At 40.3% G+C, this 18,070-nt stretch overlaps 2 protein-coding genes across 14 annotated transcripts in view; one reads left to right on the top strand and one right to left on the bottom strand.

Annotated features, from left to right (window-relative positions):
- The window catches only part of ZSCAN25 (zinc finger and SCAN domain containing 25), a 119,914-nt gene that overhangs the window by 7,726 nt on the left and 94,118 nt on the right, over positions 1-18,070 (bottom strand). For 4 of the 10 annotated variants that reach the window (XR_013414662.1, XR_013414669.1, XR_013414668.1 and 1 more), the window contains one exon: positions 16,297-16,406. The gene's annotated coding sequence lies outside the window, so the exon portion shown is untranslated. Of the gene's footprint in view, positions 1-8,811; positions 10,815-15,285; positions 16,407-18,070 lie in introns of those variants that run through there. The other 6 variants (XR_013414661.1, XR_013414667.1, XR_013414666.1 and 3 more) reach the window with 3 other exon arrangements.
- Positions 1-18,070, top strand: part of CYP3A7 (cytochrome P450 family 3 subfamily A member 7) — a 51,314-nt gene that overhangs the window by 13,378 nt on the left and 19,866 nt on the right. For 2 of the 4 annotated variants that reach the window (XM_077994340.1, NM_001195758.2), the window contains 9 exon segments: positions 3,933-4,032; positions 6,552-6,665; positions 6,930-7,018; positions 8,305-8,453; positions 9,543-9,670; positions 10,690-10,756; positions 13,360-13,520; positions 14,967-15,193; positions 16,260-16,422. In XM_077994340.1, coding sequence (XP_077850466.1) covers positions 3,933-4,032; positions 6,552-6,665; positions 6,930-7,018; positions 8,305-8,453; positions 9,543-9,670; positions 10,690-10,756; positions 13,360-13,520; positions 14,967-15,193; positions 16,260-16,422 — 1,198 coding nt within the window. 4 annotated transcript variants of the gene reach the window in all.

The following is an 18,070-nucleotide window of genomic DNA, read 5'->3' as shown; positions in this document are numbered from 1 at the left end:
GTCTATTCAGGGATTCAACTTCTTCCTGGTTTAGTCTTGGAAGAGTGTAAGTGTCCAGGAAATTATCCATTTCTTCTAGATTTTCCAGTTTATTTGCGTAGAGGTGTTTATAGTATTCTCTGATGGTAGTTTGTATTTCTGTGGGGTCGGTGGTGATATCCCCTTTATCATTTTTTATTGCGTCTATTTGATTCTTCTCTCTTTTCTTCTTTATTAGTCTTGCTAGTGGTCTGTCAATTTTGTTGATCTTTTCAAAAAACCAACTCCTGGATTCATTGATTTTTTGGAGAGTCTTTTGTGTCTCTATCTCCTTCAGTTCTGCTCTGATCTTAGTTATTTCTTGCCTTCTGCTAGCTTTCGAATGTGTTTGCTCTTGCTTCTCTAGTTCTTTTAATTGCGATGGTAGAGTGTCAATTTTAGCTCTTTCCTGCTTTCTCTTGTGGGCATTTAGTGCTATAAATTTCCCTCTACACACTGCTTTAAATGTGTCCCAGAGATTCTGGTATGTTGTATCTTTGTTCTCATTGGTTTCAAAGAACATCTTTATTTCTGCCTTCATTTCATTACGTACCCAGTAGTCATTCAGGAGCAGGTTGTTCAGTTTCCATGTAGTTGAGCGGTTTTGATTGAGTTTCTTACTCTTGAGTTCTAGTTTGATTGCACTGTGGTCTGAGAGACAGTTTGTTATAATTTCTGTTCTTGTACATTTGCTGAGGAGTGCTTTACTTCCAATTACGTGGTCGATTTTGGAGTAAGTACGATGTGGTGCTGAGAAGAATGTATATTCTGTTGATTTGGGGTGGAGAGTTCTATAGATGTCTATTAGGTCTGCTTGCTGCAGAGATGAGTTCAATTCCTGGATATCCTTGTTAACTTTCTGTCTCGTTGATCTGTCTAATGTTGACAGTGGAGTGCTGAAGTCTCCCATTATTATTGTATGGGAGTCTAAGTCTCTTTGTAAGTCTCTAAGGACTTGCTTTATGAATCTGGGTGCTCCTGTATTGGGTGCATATATATTTAGGATAGTTAGCTCTTCCTGTTGAATTGATCCCTTTACCATTATGTAATGGCCTTCTTTGTCTCTTTTGATCTTTGATGGTTTAAAGTCTGTTTTGTCAGAGACTAGTATTGCAACCCCCGCTTTTTTTTGTTCTCCATTTGCTTGGTAAATCTTCCTCCATCCCTTTATTTTGAGCCTATGTATGTCTCTGCGTGTGAGATGGGTCTCCTGAATACAGCAGACTGATGGGTCTTGACTCTTTATCCAGTTTGCCAGTCTGTGTCTTTTAATTGGAGCATTTAGTCCATTTACATTTAAGGTTAAGATTGTTATGTGTGAACTTGATCCTGCCATTATGATATTAACTGGTTATTTTGCTCGTTAGTTGATGCAGTTTCTTCCTAGCCTCGATGGTCTTTACATTTTGGCATGTTTTTGCAATGGCTGGTACCGGTTGTTTCTTTCCATGTTTAGTGCTTCCTTCAGGGTCTCTTGTAAGGCAGGCCTAGTGGTGACAAAATCTCTAAGCATTTGCTTATCTGTAAAGGATTTTATTTCTCCTTCACTTATGAAACTTAGTTTGGCTGGATATGAAATTCTGGGTTTAAAATTCTTTTCTTTAAGAATGTTGAATATTGGCCCCCACTCTCTTCTGGCTTGGAGAGTTTCTGCCGAGAGATCTGCTGTTAGTCTGATGGGCTTCCATTTGTGGGTAACCCGACCTTTCTCTCTGGCTGCCCTTAAGATTTTTTCCTTCATTTCAACTTTGGTGAATCTGGCAATTATGTGTCTTGGAGTTGCTCTTCTCGAGGAGTATCTTTGTGGCGTTCTCTGTATTTCCTGGATTTGAATGTTGGCCTGCCCTACTAGGTTGGGGAAGTTCTCCTGGATGATATCCTGAAGAGTGTTTTCCAACTTGGTTCCATTTTCCCCCTCACTTTCAGGCACCCCAATCAGACGTAGATTTGGTCTTTTTACATAATCCCATACTTCTTGCAGGCTTTGTTCATTTCTTTTTCTTCTTTGTTCTTTTGGTTTCTCTTCTCGCTTCATTTCATTCATTTGATCCTCAATCGCAGATACTCTTTCTTCCAGTTGATCGAGTCGGTTACTGAAGCTTGTGCATTTGTCACGTATTTCTCGTGTCATGGTTTTCATCTCTTTCATTTCATTTATGACCTTCTCTGCATTAATTACTCTAGCCATCAATTCTTCCACTTTTTTTTCAAGATTTTTAGTTTCTTTGCGCTGGGTACGTAATTCCTCCTTTAGCTCTGAGAAATTTGATGGACTGAAGCCTTCTTCTCTCATCTCGTCAAAGTCATTCTCTGTCCAGCTTTGATCCGTTGCTGGCGATGAGCTGCGCTCCTTTGCCGGGGGAGATGCGCTCTTATTTTTTGAATTTCCAGCTTTTCTGCCCTGCTTTTTCCCCATCTTTGTGGTTTTTTCTGCCTCTGGTCTTGATGATGGTGATGTACTGATGGGGTTTTGGTGTAGGTGTCCTTCCTGTTTGATAGTTTTCCTTCTAACAGTCAGGACCCTCAGCTGTAGGTCTGTTGGAGATTGCTTGAGGTCCACTCCAGACCCTGTTTGCCTGGGTATCAGCAGCAGAGGCTGCAGAAGATAGAATATTTCTGAACAGCGAGTGTACCTGTCTGATTCTTGCTTTGGAAGCTTCCTCTCAGGGGTGTACTCCACCCTGTGAGGTGTGGGGTGTCAGACTGCCCCTAGTGGGGGATGTCTCCCAGTTAGGCTACTCAGGGGTCAGGGACCCACTTGAGCAGGGAGTCTGTCCCTTCTCAGATCTCAACCTCCGTGTTGGGAGATCCACTGCTCTCTTCAAAGCTGTCAGACAGAGTCGTTTGCGTCTGCAGAGGTTTCGGCTGTGTTTGTTATTGCCCTGTCCCCAGAGGTGGAGTCTACAGAGACAGGCAGGTTTCCTTGAGCTGCTGTGAGCTCCACCCAGTTCGAGCTTCCCAGCAGCTTTGTTTACCTACTTAAGCCTCAGCAATGGCGGGCACCCCTCCCCCAGCCGCGCTGCTGCCTTGCCGGTAGATCACAGACTGCTGTGCTAGCAATGAGGGAGGCTCCGTGGGTGTGGGACCCTCCCGGCCAGGTGTGGGATATAATCTCCTGGTGTGCCTGTTTGCTTAAAGCGCAGTATTGGGGTGGGAGTTACCCGATTTTCCAGGTGTTGTATGTCTCAGTTCCCCTGGCTAGGAAAAGGGATTCCCTTCCCCCTTGCACTTCCCAGGTGAGGCAATGCCTTGCCCTGCTTCAGCTCTCGCTGGTCGGGCTGCAGCAGCTGACCAGCACTGATCGTCCGGCACTCCCCAGTGAGATGAACCCAGTACCTCAGTTGAAAATGCAGAAATCACTGGTCTTCTGTGTCGCTCGCGCTGGGAGTTGGAGACTGGAGCTGTTCCTATTTGGCCATCTTGCTCCGCCCCCCCCCCCCCCGATGATAAGCCCAAATGGTGAATATTCTTAAACCATTGTGTTCCCTGGTGGGCTGAGGGACTGTGACTGTATAAGGTGGCCTCGGCCAACTGCAGCAGCTGTTCCCTGTCAGAGGGGCAAGCAGTTTGGCAAGAGTGGTGGAAGAGGTGTAATGGTGTGTTCGTTCACAAGATGCAACAGGGAGAAGGTTTTGCCTCTTTGTACTTCATCTTGTCTCATCAAGTCCTCAGAAACCACAGTGCTGCCTGAAGGGTGCTGTGGAGCAGGCACAGCCCATACACACAACACGACTGAGTAGAAAGAACATACAGCTCTGGATATCCATGGGCCCCAGAGCATCTGCCCTTGAAACACTTAGTCCTTGTGAGCATTTGATGATTTACTTTCACGATCAAAGTCTGGCTTCCTGGGTTTGGCTCCAGCTGTAGCATAAGGCTGTTGATGTTTAATCAACTCTGTATTCTCCACACAGTTTTTATGACTGTCGACAGCCTGTGCTGGCTATCACAGATCCCAACATGATCAAAACAGTGCTAGTGAAAGAATGTTATTCTGTCTTCACAAACCGGAGGGTAAGCATCCAGTTTTTGAAATTAAAATACTCATTGATTGATTAAATTTTATTTTAAAATTCTTATATATTCATAGACATTTGCCTAAAAAATGTGCAGCAAGATTCCAGGTACACTTCATCCTACCCACTCCCCCAGTGCTGACATCTTGCAATCTTGCATAACTATAAATACAGCATATTCATGTTACGATAGTACAGGAAATTGACATTGATGCAGTTCACACAGGCTATTCAGATTTCACCAGTTTTATGTGCTCTCATTTCTGTGTGTAGTTTTTTGTTTTTGTTTTTTGTTTTTTTCTTTGTTTGCTTTTTGAGACAGAGTCTTGCTCTGTCACCCAGACTGGAGTGCAGTGGCATGGTCTTGGCTCACTGCAACCTCCACCTCCAGGGTTCAAGCAATTCTTCTGCCTCCGCCTCCCAAGTAGCTGGGACTACAGGTGTGTACCACCACGCCCCGCTAATTTTTGTATTTTTAGTAGAGACGAGGTTTCACCATATTGGCCAGGCTGGTATTGAGTGCATGGGTAGTTCTACGTAAATTTATCACATTTGTAGATTTATGCAATGATCAGCATGATCAAGATGCAGACCCATTCCATCTCCATATAGCTCCCTGCTGCTATCGTACAGTCACAAGTCTTTTTCTCTGACAGGGTCTTTATCAGTGAAAATGTCTTTCTATTTTGAGGATGCCAATGTATTAATTTTTTTTATGGATTGTGCTTTTGGTGTCAAGTCTGAAAGTTCTTTGCCTAGCCCTCCTTCCTATATTGCCAATTTTTCTAAAAGTCATAAAATGTAATGCTTTACTAAATGTAACTCTATTATTTTGTGTTATTTTTTGCATAAGGTATGAGATTTAGATCAAGGTTCATTTTTTGTGGCTTATGGCCATCCAGTTGTTCCAAAGCCATTTTTGGAAAGTTGGGCATATTGTTAAAAATCAATTGGGCATCTTTCTTTGCATTTGTCATTTGCTATTCTGTCCCACTGATCACTGTGTTTATTCTTCCACCAATAACAAACTGGTGACTCTACTAGCTGTACAGTAACTCTTAACATCATGTAGAGTGAATCTTCCCACTTTTATTGACTTATTTTTCAGATTTATTTTAGCTCCTCCTGGTCCTCTGCTTTTCCATAAAAATTAAGAATGAGTTTCTCAGTGTCTACAAATAAACATGCTGTTATTTTGACAAGAATTGAATTAAGTGTATACATCAATTTAGGGAAAGTCTTTATCTATACTATGGTCTTTCAATTCATGAACATAGCATGCGTCTCCAAGTCCTTAGATTTTCTGATTGTTTTTAACAATTTGTAGTTTTCAGCATAGAGATCCTGTACATGTTTTGTTAGATTTATAGCTAAAGTATTTCATTTTTGTTGGAGTGACTGTAAATACTATGTTTTTCTTGTGTTTTCAGATATTGATTGTTGGTACACAGAAACATGCTTGATTGTTGTTTGTTGATGTTGTATCCTAGAACCTTGCAGAACTGACTTAGTATTTCTAGAAGTCTTTTTGTATATTCCTTGAGATTTTAGACACTGACAGTTATGTCTCTTGAAAATATACAATTCTTGTATTTCCTTTCCAATCTGTATGCCTTTTAATTCTTTTTCCTTGTCTATTGCACTAGGATTTCCCAGTATAAAGTCAAGTAAATGTGGTGAATTTTTTAATTGTTCCTAATATTAGGTAGGAAACATTTGGTCTTTCATGATTAAGCATGACTTAGATGAAGTGGGGTTTTTTTGTAGATTCCCTCTATCAAATTGAGGAACTTTCTCTCCCTAGTTTGCTGAATTTTTAACATAAAAGACTGCTGTAAGTACTCATTATAAAACAAAACATGGCTATGGAAGATGAAAGAAGGTTTCAAACATGCTGGCTTGATAGGCCAGTTCCAACTAGGCAAAAATAATTATCTCTTTCTCTTTTTTTCTATCCATGAAATAAAAAACTAAGAGAAAAGAATGTTCATAGAATTGCATTATTTCTTCAAAATATGTTTCTAGTTTCGAAACTATTACCTACCATTTTTTTAAAACCACCACATCGAGGCATCTCTTTTTCATGTTGCCCATGGTTTAGGTGAACATAAAGACAGAGCTCGTCTGAGGCAACATACAGTACACCAAAGCCACCTGCCTCTCTGTCACCACTCTCTCTCTACACTGCACAAGTGCTAGGTGTTGATCCTGACTATTCCACTGGAAGAACAGGTTCCCTACCATGTGGAGAATTTGTATGTAAAAGGAGACTGGGATATACAGGCTGGAGACCACATCAGGTGGCTGGGTCTCCCGAACACTGCCCCCACACACAAATACATCCCAGGACACTGGGCATCTTGGATAAATCTCTATTGAGCATCTAGCATAGGGCCTGTCACCTAGTAGACAGTCACTAAATATTTGTTAAATATGTGATGCCTGTTTAACATTTTCTACAACCATGGAGATCTCCACAACTGAAACAGGACAAAATGTTTCTGCTTTGAACTCTAGCCTTTAGGTCCAGTGGGATTTATGAAAAGTGCCATCACTGTAGCTGAGGATGAAGAATGGAAGAGAATACGGTCATTGCTCTCTCCAACTTTCACCAGTGGAAAACTCAAAGAGGTATGAAAATAACATTAGTTTTAATTAGAAACTTAAGAATGAATCAGGTGGGGACAGGTAGAAAGTAAGATCACAGTTTCTTTCCAAGGGGTAGTCTGCTGAATTTGAGTTTCCTAAAAATGGTCTTTTATCTTTATGTACAGAAAAGACATCACAAAATTCATTATAAAATGTCACTTACTGCTCCATGCCAGGGAAAGCCATGTTCTTCTGGGACTAGAGTCTGCACATTTTACTACGGGTGGTGTTGTGTTTTGTGCTTAGATGGTCCCTATCATTGCCCAGTATGGAGACGTGCTGGTGAGAAATCTGAGGCGGGAAGCAGAGACAGGCAAGCCTGTCACCTTGAAGGAGTAAGTAGAAGCGCAGCCATGGGGTTCTGAGCTGTCATGAACCCCTCAAGCTGCCTGCCATGGAGTTGATATTCCCACTGTTGGGTTATTCCAGTCACCAGACAAAAGGAAGGTTGTGGTATTGCAACTTCAATGGGTCTCCCAAGATAGGCCCACTCCCAAGAGGAGGTGGGGTAGCTGGGGGAAAAAGGTCTTCTCCCATATGCACATGGACCAGGATTTACTTATCCATTAAATTGTCAACATGAATGTTCTGGAAGACTAAATGCATACTGTAGAGGGGGAAATGTGTGATTGCACCAAAGTTTTAAGCATGGCGTGTATGGGATGGTGGAAGGGGAAGGCACTTGGTATCTATTGGTTAGCAGTGAGTACGATGGGAAAGTTATAATGGAGAACTTTGAATAATTTTGACCCTTTCATGGTTTTTCTGAGGATATCAGTAGAATACTATATATTAAACATTCCCAACACTGCTTTTTTCTCCAGTCTTAAAGAGACAAGGTCCTATAAATGCTATAGGCAGGGTAAGCCTATCATTTGCTGTCTACATTGGTATGTGCTTCAATTATGCAGGAACAACAGGTGTAATCTGCGCCTGTCCTGGGCAGACCAGAGATATGTGGTCACTCAGCTATAGGAATTTCCAAATCAATTTTTAGTGATTTTCTTTAAACCAGGACATTGCTGGTCATTATATTTTACTAAAATGATTCTGCCAACAGGGCAATCTCAGCTCACAAGAACTGGGGATAGTGAGACTTTCCAAATCTTGAGCAGGGAGTGTAGAGAATAAGGACGATATTTCTGGGAGCTCAGAACAGGGTGTTGCTGTTTTGTGAAGTGCTGAAGAAGAATCAGCTCTGGGCATAGAGTCTGTAGTCATGCAATGTCACCTGTCTTGAGCCCCTTAGGAAAAGTGAATTTTTCTCCTCTTGTTCTGCTGAAGTACACTGCTTACACATCTTGTATCATCCACACTCAACACATGCTACTCCAGTTCTCTGATAGTGGGTCCCTGTCTTCCTATGATGGGCTCCTTGATCTCAGAGGTAAGTATAACTCAGTTCAGAGTCTCCATCACCCCCAGTGTAGGGCCAGCTGTGTCACTGGCACCCAATAACCACCATCTGATGGAGTGCGATGGGACATGATCCAGTAGATAGTTCTGAAAGTCTGTGGCTCTTTGTCTGTCTTTACTGGACATGTGGGTTTCCTGTTGCACATATAGTGGAAGGATGGTAAAGAGGTGCTGATTTTAATTTTCCACATCTTTCTCCACTCAGCGTCTTTGGGGCCTACAGCATGGATGTGATCACTAGCACATCATTTGGAGTGAACGTCGACTCTCTCAACAATCCACAAGACCCCTTTGTGGAAAACACCAAGAAGCTTTTAAGATTCAATTCATTAGATCCTTTCTTTCTCTCAATAAGTATGTGGACTACCATTTCCTTTTCTCTTTCTCTCTCTTAAAAATAACTGCTTTATTGATATGTAAATCACCATGTAATTCATCCACTTAAAATATACAGTTTAATGATTTGTAGTACATTTGAAGATATGTATGACCAGCACCATTGTAAACTTTAAAACATTTTTGTCAGTCTAGAGACCTCGTACATTTTTAGTTATCAACCCCCTGCCACAAACCCTGTCGTCATATGCAACCACTAATCAACACTCTGCCGCTATAGATTTGCCTATTCTGGATGCTTCATAGAAATGATATTCATTTGTTAGTTTTTTTTTTTAATTCTCTAGTTCATGAATTTGTACTTTAGTCTGTATTATTTTCTTTCTTCTGCTGGCTTCAGGCTTAGTTTGCCCTTCTTCATTTACTGTGTTGTGGCATGAATGTAGATTATTGATTTGTGACTTTTTGTTCTTGTAAATTTAGACATTACAACTATAAATTTTCTTCTGAGCACTTCTTTGCCAAATACCATCAGATTCTGGCCTATCACATCTTAATTTTTGTTCAGTTCTAAACACATTCTATTTGCCCTTTTAATTTCCACTTTGATTCATTGGTTACTTAAAAGTTTATTATTTAACTTTCACATATGTGTGAGTTTCCCAATTTTCTTTACTTTGATTTTAGCTTTATTCCATGATAGGTGACTGAGATACACTGTGTTATTTCTATCTTGACTACCTGCTATTTCTTGAACAGCATGATTAATTTAAACAGCAGGTTATGATTTGGGTTATCCTAAGAGACTCTAGTTCAATAGATAAAGGCAAAGAGACTAGGGCACTGAATTTTGGTTGTTTCATCATTCAAAAGATGCACAAGGGGCTGCTGATCTCACTGCTGTAGTGGTGGTCCCTATGCATAGACCTGCCCTTGCTCAGCCACTGGCCTGTGAGAGGGCAAAACTCATAGAAAGAATGGCTTCCAGTTGAGAGCCTTGATGTATTTTACTCTTCTGATGGGTAGAGAAAATTAGAATTGCTCCAGGTAAATTTTGCACGTTCACAGTGGTTTCATTTTGTGGGTTTTTTTTTTTTTTTCCTACAGAAATCTTTCCATTCCTTACCCCAATTTTTGAAGCATTAAATATCACTGTGTTTCCAAGAAAAGTTACAAGTTTTCTAAGAAAATCTGTAAAGAGGATAAAAGAAGGTCGCCTCAAAGAGACACAAAAGGTAAAACATGGTGGCAGTTATAGGTGGATGTTTAGTTTTTCATAATTTTTTGTTAATATACATATGATTGGTGCACTTCCCTGTCTGTTTGTAGAGAAATATTTTAACATAAAGAGTACTCATTCTTAGAGCAAGATAATTGATTTGGTAGGAATGCAGAAAGCGGAGTTTGGGGAAGGAGATATGAGAACGAGTCAGAGATAGCACTTAAAATTTGATATCAGGCACCACAATTAGTATGTCATGGCATAAATATTATTCACATAAAACTTTATCACACTACTTCCCTTCAATAAATTGCCAAAGGATAAACATTACTGTTTGGAAATATATTTTACTGGTATTATGCTTTCTCTAGATCATAGATTGCTAAAGAATCATTTCAAGTACAAGCCTGTTATTTCAAACATTCTCCAATGAAAGGCCCTATCAGGCCACCTCCTGGAGTGTAGTGTGTGTTACATTTGAGCCCTCTCACAGCCTCAAGTGAACAGGCGTCTTCTCCGGGAATTGAGGCTGCAAGGCTGGCTAACTCAGCTTTGCCTTCATCAGCCCTAGAGGCCAGCCAAAGGATGTCGGCAGGTCAGGGAGGTAGGAATGGGTAACCCAGGTATCACTGAAGATTGTATAGATTTGGGGAATGTTGGAGTATTTGAAGATGCTCCCACCAAAGCTGCTGATAAGTTCTGGAAATGTCAGGAGAATAATCTTTGTGGATATTGGTGAAGAAGAAGACAGAAGAATAAAACGTCCAGGACTTCTTCATGGGTATGCAGTTAGGACCACGGAAAAGACCAAAAAGCAATTGAACATTTTATCCAGATTTGTTTCGGGAAAACATCCTGCTTTCCAAGGATTTAGATGGATATTTTTTTCACTGGTGACTCAGGCAACACCCATCAGATTTCCAGTCTTCAAGGGGCCATATTCTCAGAAGGGAGGTTGAGGACTGCACTTCCGATTAACTTCTGACTTCATGAGTCACTTTCTGTCAATAAAATTTCTCTTTTTGCTTCTAGCGCCGAGTGGATTTCCTTCAGCTGATGATTGACTCTCAGAATTCGAAAGACACTGAGTCCCACAAAGGTATCCAAAGAGTGCTTCTGGGGGCTCCTGGTGGGGCACTCAGAGGAAGGTCCTTGTTCTGAAAATATACAGGAAGTATTCCAGGAAGATGAGAATTTCTGCCACATAGCAGAATGACACAGGTTTCGGATGTTACAAATGGTAGCTGGAGGCACTTTCTAGAGGCATACAGGCATAGATAGCCATGTTCTAAACTTAAAGGGCAACCCTAAGGAAACCTGGCATGCCAGAGTCAGCAGTCTGTGAATCACCTACATAAGATCAAATGGCAGTTTCAGCCTCCTGCACATCCACAGAATTAAAATTTCTGCCTGGAAATTTATTAGGTTTCTGCAAAAGTAATTGCGATTTTTGTGATTACTTTTAATCGCAAAAACCGCAATTACTTTTGCAGCAGCCTAATGCATCTAACATCCAGTCAGGAGGCATGCTGTCCTAATAAGGGTGATTTTAACTGGTAATATTTGGTGAAAGTGTGTTCACCAGGTTAATCTACTACAAAGTTATTTTTTTTCTTTGGAAAGGGTAAGTAACTTGTGGGGAAAACCTCTGAGACCATGTAAATATCCTCTTTGTCTTCAATCTTTCACCTACTAGTTTTAAAATCCATGTACAATTTTCACTGAAGTCATTATTACCATGACAGTGGCAAAATGATGACCATGTTCAATTTCAAGTCACCAAGGTTTGGCAATCATGTCACAAAATTCCTGAATATTTAATCATTGGTTCCAGAGAGCAGGAGTAGGCTGACTTCAGCATACTGCTTTAAATATGTCCATGTCTACAACTACTTCTGTCTGTCTATCTATCTATCTATCTATCTATCTATCTATCTATCTATCTATCATCTACCCATCTATCATCTATTTATCTACTTATTGATTATCTACGTATCTATCTCTCATCTGTCTATTCATCTATCTATCCCATTACAACTTGCTGTGATAAACAAAATAGCCTATTGTGTTAGTGTTTCATCTAGAAATCACTAGACACATATAGTTATTGAGCACTGCACTTGTGGCTAGTGCCACTGATGAAAAATTTTTAATTGTATTTAAGTTTAATTGACTAAAATTTGATTTTAAATAATCACATTTTGATAGTGGCTACCATATTGGACAGCAGAGCTCTAAACTTTGAGATTATAGTTCAGTTTTGCATCAGTATCATCAGGTTCATGGTAACTGAATACACGTATTAGATAGTTGAATTTACCCACAACTGCATCACAGAAATCTTCACCGGTAAATCACAGCTTTGTCGACATTTCTCACACTCCTTTCATATGGCTTTTGGTTGTGAATTATGTAGTTGGAGCAGGCGTCATATTTATTTCTGTGTTCCAGGTCTTTAAATGTCCTAATCCAGTCCTGATCAAACAGACCAATGATGGACCACCCTGAGCTTCTCTCAGGAGAAAAATCAAGGGGGGTGCCAACTTGTAATGACAGAAGCTTATGCTATTTTAATGCCATTCATCAGACTACAGACAATCACCACTCATCTAGCTTTTTGTCCATCTCCAATTGCTGTACATCCTGAGATAGTCAATTCTGAGACCTATAGCCTAGATCTACCAGCTGATGCATCAAAGATACAAGCCATACTTCTCAAGATGGGCTATGCACACAAATTACTGCATCTTGTGAAATTCAGATTTTGAATCAGTAGTTCAATGGTGGAGTTTGAGATTTTGCATTTCTGTTTTTGTTGCTGTTGTTTTGCTTTGAGACAGAGTTTTTGCTCTTGTTGCCCAGGCTAGGGTGCAACGGCACAATTTCGGCTCACCACAACCTCAGCCTCCCAGATTCAAGCGATTCTTCTGCCTCAGCCTCCCGAGTAGCTGGGATTACAGGCATGTGCCACCATGCCTGGGTAATTTTGTATTTTAGTAGAGGCGGGGTTTCTCCATGTTGGTTAGGCTGGTCTTGAACTCCTGACCTCAGGTGATCCATCCACCTTGGCCTCCCAAAGTGCTCAGATTACAGGTGTGTACCACCGCACTCAGTTTTGCATTTCTAACTAGCTCCCAGATGTTTATGACCCATAGACCACACTTTGAGTAACAAGAGGTGGTCTGTATTCCAATATTGGCCTCAAACATATCTACAGGAAAGGTCCTTTAATTTTCCATACATTTAACCATTAATGTTGCAATTTTTCTCAAAGTTTGTCAAGGTATATTGTAGCTAAAATGAATTACATTTTTCTTGGGAGAGAAGACTACCCCATATTAATTTACAATAAAGTACTTTTAGGATCATTCAAGGAGCACACCCATAACACTGAATATATTATGCAGAAACGCTCTCTCTGGAAATTACCCAGCTGTGCAGGTGGCAGGGATGGCATGAGGAGGAGTGGATGGCCCACATTTACATTTTTGACGACCTTGGGGAAAACTGGATTAAAATTATTTGCCTTGTTGTGGCTCTGTAAGACACACATCAGAGTGAAGCCACCCGCAGTGAGACTCTGAATTGCTTTTCTATTTTTTCCCCTAGGTATTTGAGGACTTCATTTAGATTTCTCTTCATCTAAACTGTGATGCCCTACACTGACCTGATTTACCTGAAATGTCTTTCCTCTCCTTTCAGTTCTGTCTGATCTGGAGCTCATGGCCCAATCAATTATGTTTATTTTTGCTGGCTATGAAACCACGAGCAGTGTTCTCTCCTTCATTATATATGAGCTGGCCACTCACCCTGATGTCCAGCAGAAACTGCAGAAGGAAATTGATACAGTTTTACCCAATAAGGTGAGTGGATGATGCATGGAGAAGGAGGGAGGAGGTGAAGCCTTAGCAAAAATGCCTCCTCGCCACTTCCCAGGAGAATTTTTATAAAAAGCATAATCATGATTGTTTCACTCACAATATGTAGGAAGGTTCTGAAAATGAAAAAAAAGAAACATAGGGAATTGTTGCTATTGGGCAGAAGTATAAGATCTTTGTAAAACAGTCCTCTCCCTGGTTCATCTGCTTTCTATTACCACAATAATGCTAAGTAAAAAACATCCAAAAAACTCAGTGGCATTTAACGATAAGCATATTGCTCACACATCTTGATAGTAAGCTCTGCTGATATTGGCAGGACTTGCTCTGGTCTGGCTGGGGTCTGAGGGAGCCTGGCCCTGGGTGCGCTGTGCAGGCTGACTCAGCTCTGCCGCACAGCTGTCTCAATCAGGTAGCCACTGTTGAAGAAGCAAAGCTAGAACCAGCATACCTGACCCTTGAGCTAAACTCTTAAACTCTATAATACTGCCTTCCAAATATAATATCAAGTACTAGGTGAATATCAACCATACTGTTTTCAGACCTCTGCCAAAACTGGGATTCTTTGTGGTATGAAGAGACAAGGCTTTTGGGCTGGCCCTCATATGGCAGTGAGGTGAACACAAAGGGATGTTCTTTAGAGATTACAGTCCAGCCCTGAAGCAACAACTAGGAGACTGTTTCAGCAAGTGAGGACAGGGCTGTGTGGGGTTCTATCCTCTTCATAACTTTGCCTAGCACTTTAATCATGTGCACTGGTAACATCCAATCAGAACCTTCTTTTGTCATATTTGGGATAGAAAGGGACTAGTTTGTCCTCAAATTATTCATAGAGATTTTATATAATATAGTGTTTCCACATTTTAAGTGTATAACAAAAGCCCTGCTTGTGTGTGTGTGTGTACACACACACACATATATATATAATACGAATCCTGCTTTGTAACTGTTTTTGTTTGCATATATAACAAAGAGAGTTATGAAGCAGGACTTTGACCAATAATCCTTGTGTGGTACAGAGAACTTGCTTTTTCTATCTGTTTTCACTTTCTTGGTTACAGACATGTGACCTCTTTTTGAAAGGGACAATCACTTTGTCATATTGTATTTGATGCTAGTGGTCATAGCCTATTAGTCACACTTGCTTCCATGAGAAAGAAAAAACACTACATGGTTATGCTAAGGATTTCAGTCTCTGGGGTGAGAGCTGTCCCGAAAGTCTCCCGCTTTCATAACTCCTCCACACATCTCAGTGGGCCATTGAGCACATCAATGGGCATGACAGTTATTAAAACACTTTATGAATGCTACAATCCTTTACCAGTATGACTTATTCTCTGGAGCTTCTAACACTTCAACAGTACTGCATGGACTGAGTTAAAAAGTTAATTCAAAATCTCAATTTATCCAAATCTGCTTCTTTCTTTCCAGGCACCACCCACCTATGATACTATGCTACAGATGGAGTATCTCGACATGGTGGTGAATGAAACGCTCAGATTATTCCCAGTTGCTATGAGACTTGAGAGGGTCTGCAAAAAAGATGTTGAAATCAATGGGATGTCCATTCCCAAAGGGGTGGTGGTGATGATTCCAAGCTATGTTCTTCATCATGACCCAAAGTACTGGACAGAGCCTGAGAAGTTCCTCCCTGAAAGGTACAAGGCCCTGGGAAAGGAGCCCTCCCTGAACCAGCCTGGTTCAAGCATATTCTGCCTCTCTTAATCTACAGGACAGTCATGGGCTTGTACAATCATTTGCTTATCTTTTTACTTTTAAAAGTTTTTTTTTTTATCATGAAATTGATCATTGTCACACTTTACAAACCATAGACTAGATAAAAGAAAACTATAGCCACCCACAGTCCCAGCAATTTAAGATGAAGGTCATAAATTATATCCTTAGGGGTCATAAGAGTCCAAAATATAAGGACTCTTTTAAAAACATATGATCACAATGCTACTATTATGTCCTACTAATGAATATTTTTTCCTTAATATAATCAAATCTTCTGGAATCAAATTTGAGTAAAAACCATGGGTCCAATCTTCAAAGAATTCATAGCTTAGTGGAAGAGATAGACAAAGAAAGCAGTGATGATACTGCTTTGCACTGGTACAGTAGCATATGCCCATGTAAATTATCTGACTTAAACTATTCTGTGGAGGAGCTGGGGAGAAAGAGGCAGAGATGGAGATTAGAGGAAGGAGGAGGAGGAGGAAAGGAGGGATAAGACAAGGTAGGGAGGAGAAGGAGGAGAATTAGAAAAACAAGAGAGGAGAGGAGAAAAGGAAAGTGCAAAATAACAATTTTGAAGTAGTGCAAGATGATTTCTTCTTTTCCTTCCTTATGACCAACATAAGTGTGACTTGAGGCAGGAATCTACTTTTCCATCAGTCAGTCTCATCACTTACTTGCGTTTTATAGTGTGAAAACATCACCACCCTGAATATAATCTGAGCATTTAGAAATAAATACCCTTTGCAACACTATTTATCTCATCTCAACAAGACAGAAACCTCCTATAGTGTAAGGAGAGTAGAAAGGATCTGTAACTTACAATTCTCATAGCAAAATAGGCATAGCCGGATTTCAATGACCAGCCCACAAAAGTATACTGTGTACTACTAGTAGAGGAGTGGGCCCTAAGTAAGAAACCCTAACATGTAACCCTTAGGGGTATTATGTCATTAACTTTTAAAATATCTACCAATATGGAACCAGGTTCAGTAAGAAGAACAAGGACAACATAGATCCTTACATATACACGCCCTTTGGAAATGGACCCAGAAACTGCATTGGCATGAGGTTTGCTCTCATGAACATGAAACTTGCTCTAATCAGAGTCCTTCAGAACTTCTCCTTCAAACCCTGTAAAGAAACACAGGTCAGTCAATTTTCTGTATTAATAATGTTTTATTAAGAATTATTTTAACTGAAGGGTCTATATATTTAAAAAAGAATACACTCATTTAATCTTTTAATAATTTGTTCTATGGGCCAAGGAATCTCTTTGGACCCATCTATGATCTTTAAGGGTGCTTCAGTTCTGGAGGTCAAAAGCCTCCATTAAAAACATCATGTAAATTCCACGTAGATTAGCATGGCATGATTATCTGCAGTCTCCTTGAACTTGAACAAAGTTTAAATTCAGTTTCAAGTCTATTGGAAAGATGGGGAAGTATTTCATGCAATAATGAGGTGCAATTATTATCTTGTTTTGACTTTTGAATGGTGCTATTCCTTCCCAGAACTTGAGGAAGCTTTCTCATGACAGTGGCTCCCAACCACTAGCTGTACACTGGAATCACCAGTGAGCTTTAAAAATTTATTATGCCTGGGACATCTCAGAAATTCTAAACTAATTTGCCCAGAGTGTGGCTTTAAAAGCTCCCCAATTGCTTCTCATGTGAAGCCAAGGTGGAAAATGACTAATTTAAGGTATTTCTATTGGATATGAAGGACTACCATAGTCCAAGGCCATCCTTACTGACCTCACCTTCCAGATGCCTAGCTCCATCCAACTGGGCTCCTTTTCAACCCAATTATAACTCTATTAATCTTCTTCCCTTTCTTCTCCTCATTCTGTTCTTATCTTTCAAGTCCTAGTTCAATTCCCAAGCCCCTCCAAGGTGTCTTCTCCACCTAGTCCAGGGCTCATTTACTCTTTTGCTCTGTTGTTGGTTACTGGAGGCTATTATCATATAATTTCATAATTTGCCATTAAATCATTGAGTTTTGTTCTCTATATTTTATCTGTATCTAAGAATGTCTTCCCCCTTCCATTAACAATATCCTCTCATGTGGAGAAATAGGAACACTTTTACACTGTTGGTGGGACTGTAAACTAGTTCAACCATTGTGGAAGACAGTGTGGCAATTCTTCAAGGATCTAGAACTAGAAATACCATTTGACCCAGCCATCCCATTACTGGGGACATACCCAAAGGATTATCAATCATGCTGCTATAAAGACACATGCACACGTATATTGCGGCACTATTCACAATAGCAAAGACTTGGAACCAATCCAAATGTCCATCAATGACAGACTGGATTAAGAAAATGTGGCACATATACACCATGGAATACTATACAGCTATAAAAAAGGATGAGTTCCCGTCCTTTGTTGGGACATGGATGCAGCTGGGGACCATCATTCTCAGAAAACTATCACAAGAACAGAAAACCAAACACCCCATGTTCTCACTCATAGGTGGTAATTGAACAATAAGAACACTTGGACACAGGAAAGGGAACATCACACACCAGAGTCTGTCATGGGGTTGGGGGAGGGATAGCAGTAGGAGATATACCTAATGTAAATGACGAGTTAATGGGTGCAGCACACCAACATGGCACATGTATACATATATAACAAACCTGCACATTGTGCACATGTACCCTAGAACTTGAAGTATAATAAAAAATAAATAAAATTTTTTTAGATAACTACAAAAAAAAATAATAAATCCTCTTATTTTATTCCTTTTAAAATATCCCAGTGGTGCCTTGCAAGTGACCTTATCTAATTC

The sequence above is a fragment of the Macaca mulatta genome, chromosome 3 (genome assembly GCF_049350105.2).
Source record: "Macaca mulatta isolate MMU2019108-1 chromosome 3, T2T-MMU8v2.0, whole genome shotgun sequence".
NCBI classification, from domain to species: domain Eukaryota; kingdom Metazoa; phylum Chordata; class Mammalia; order Primates; family Cercopithecidae; genus Macaca; species Macaca mulatta.
This window is presented reverse-complemented; position numbering and strand designations above follow the sequence as displayed.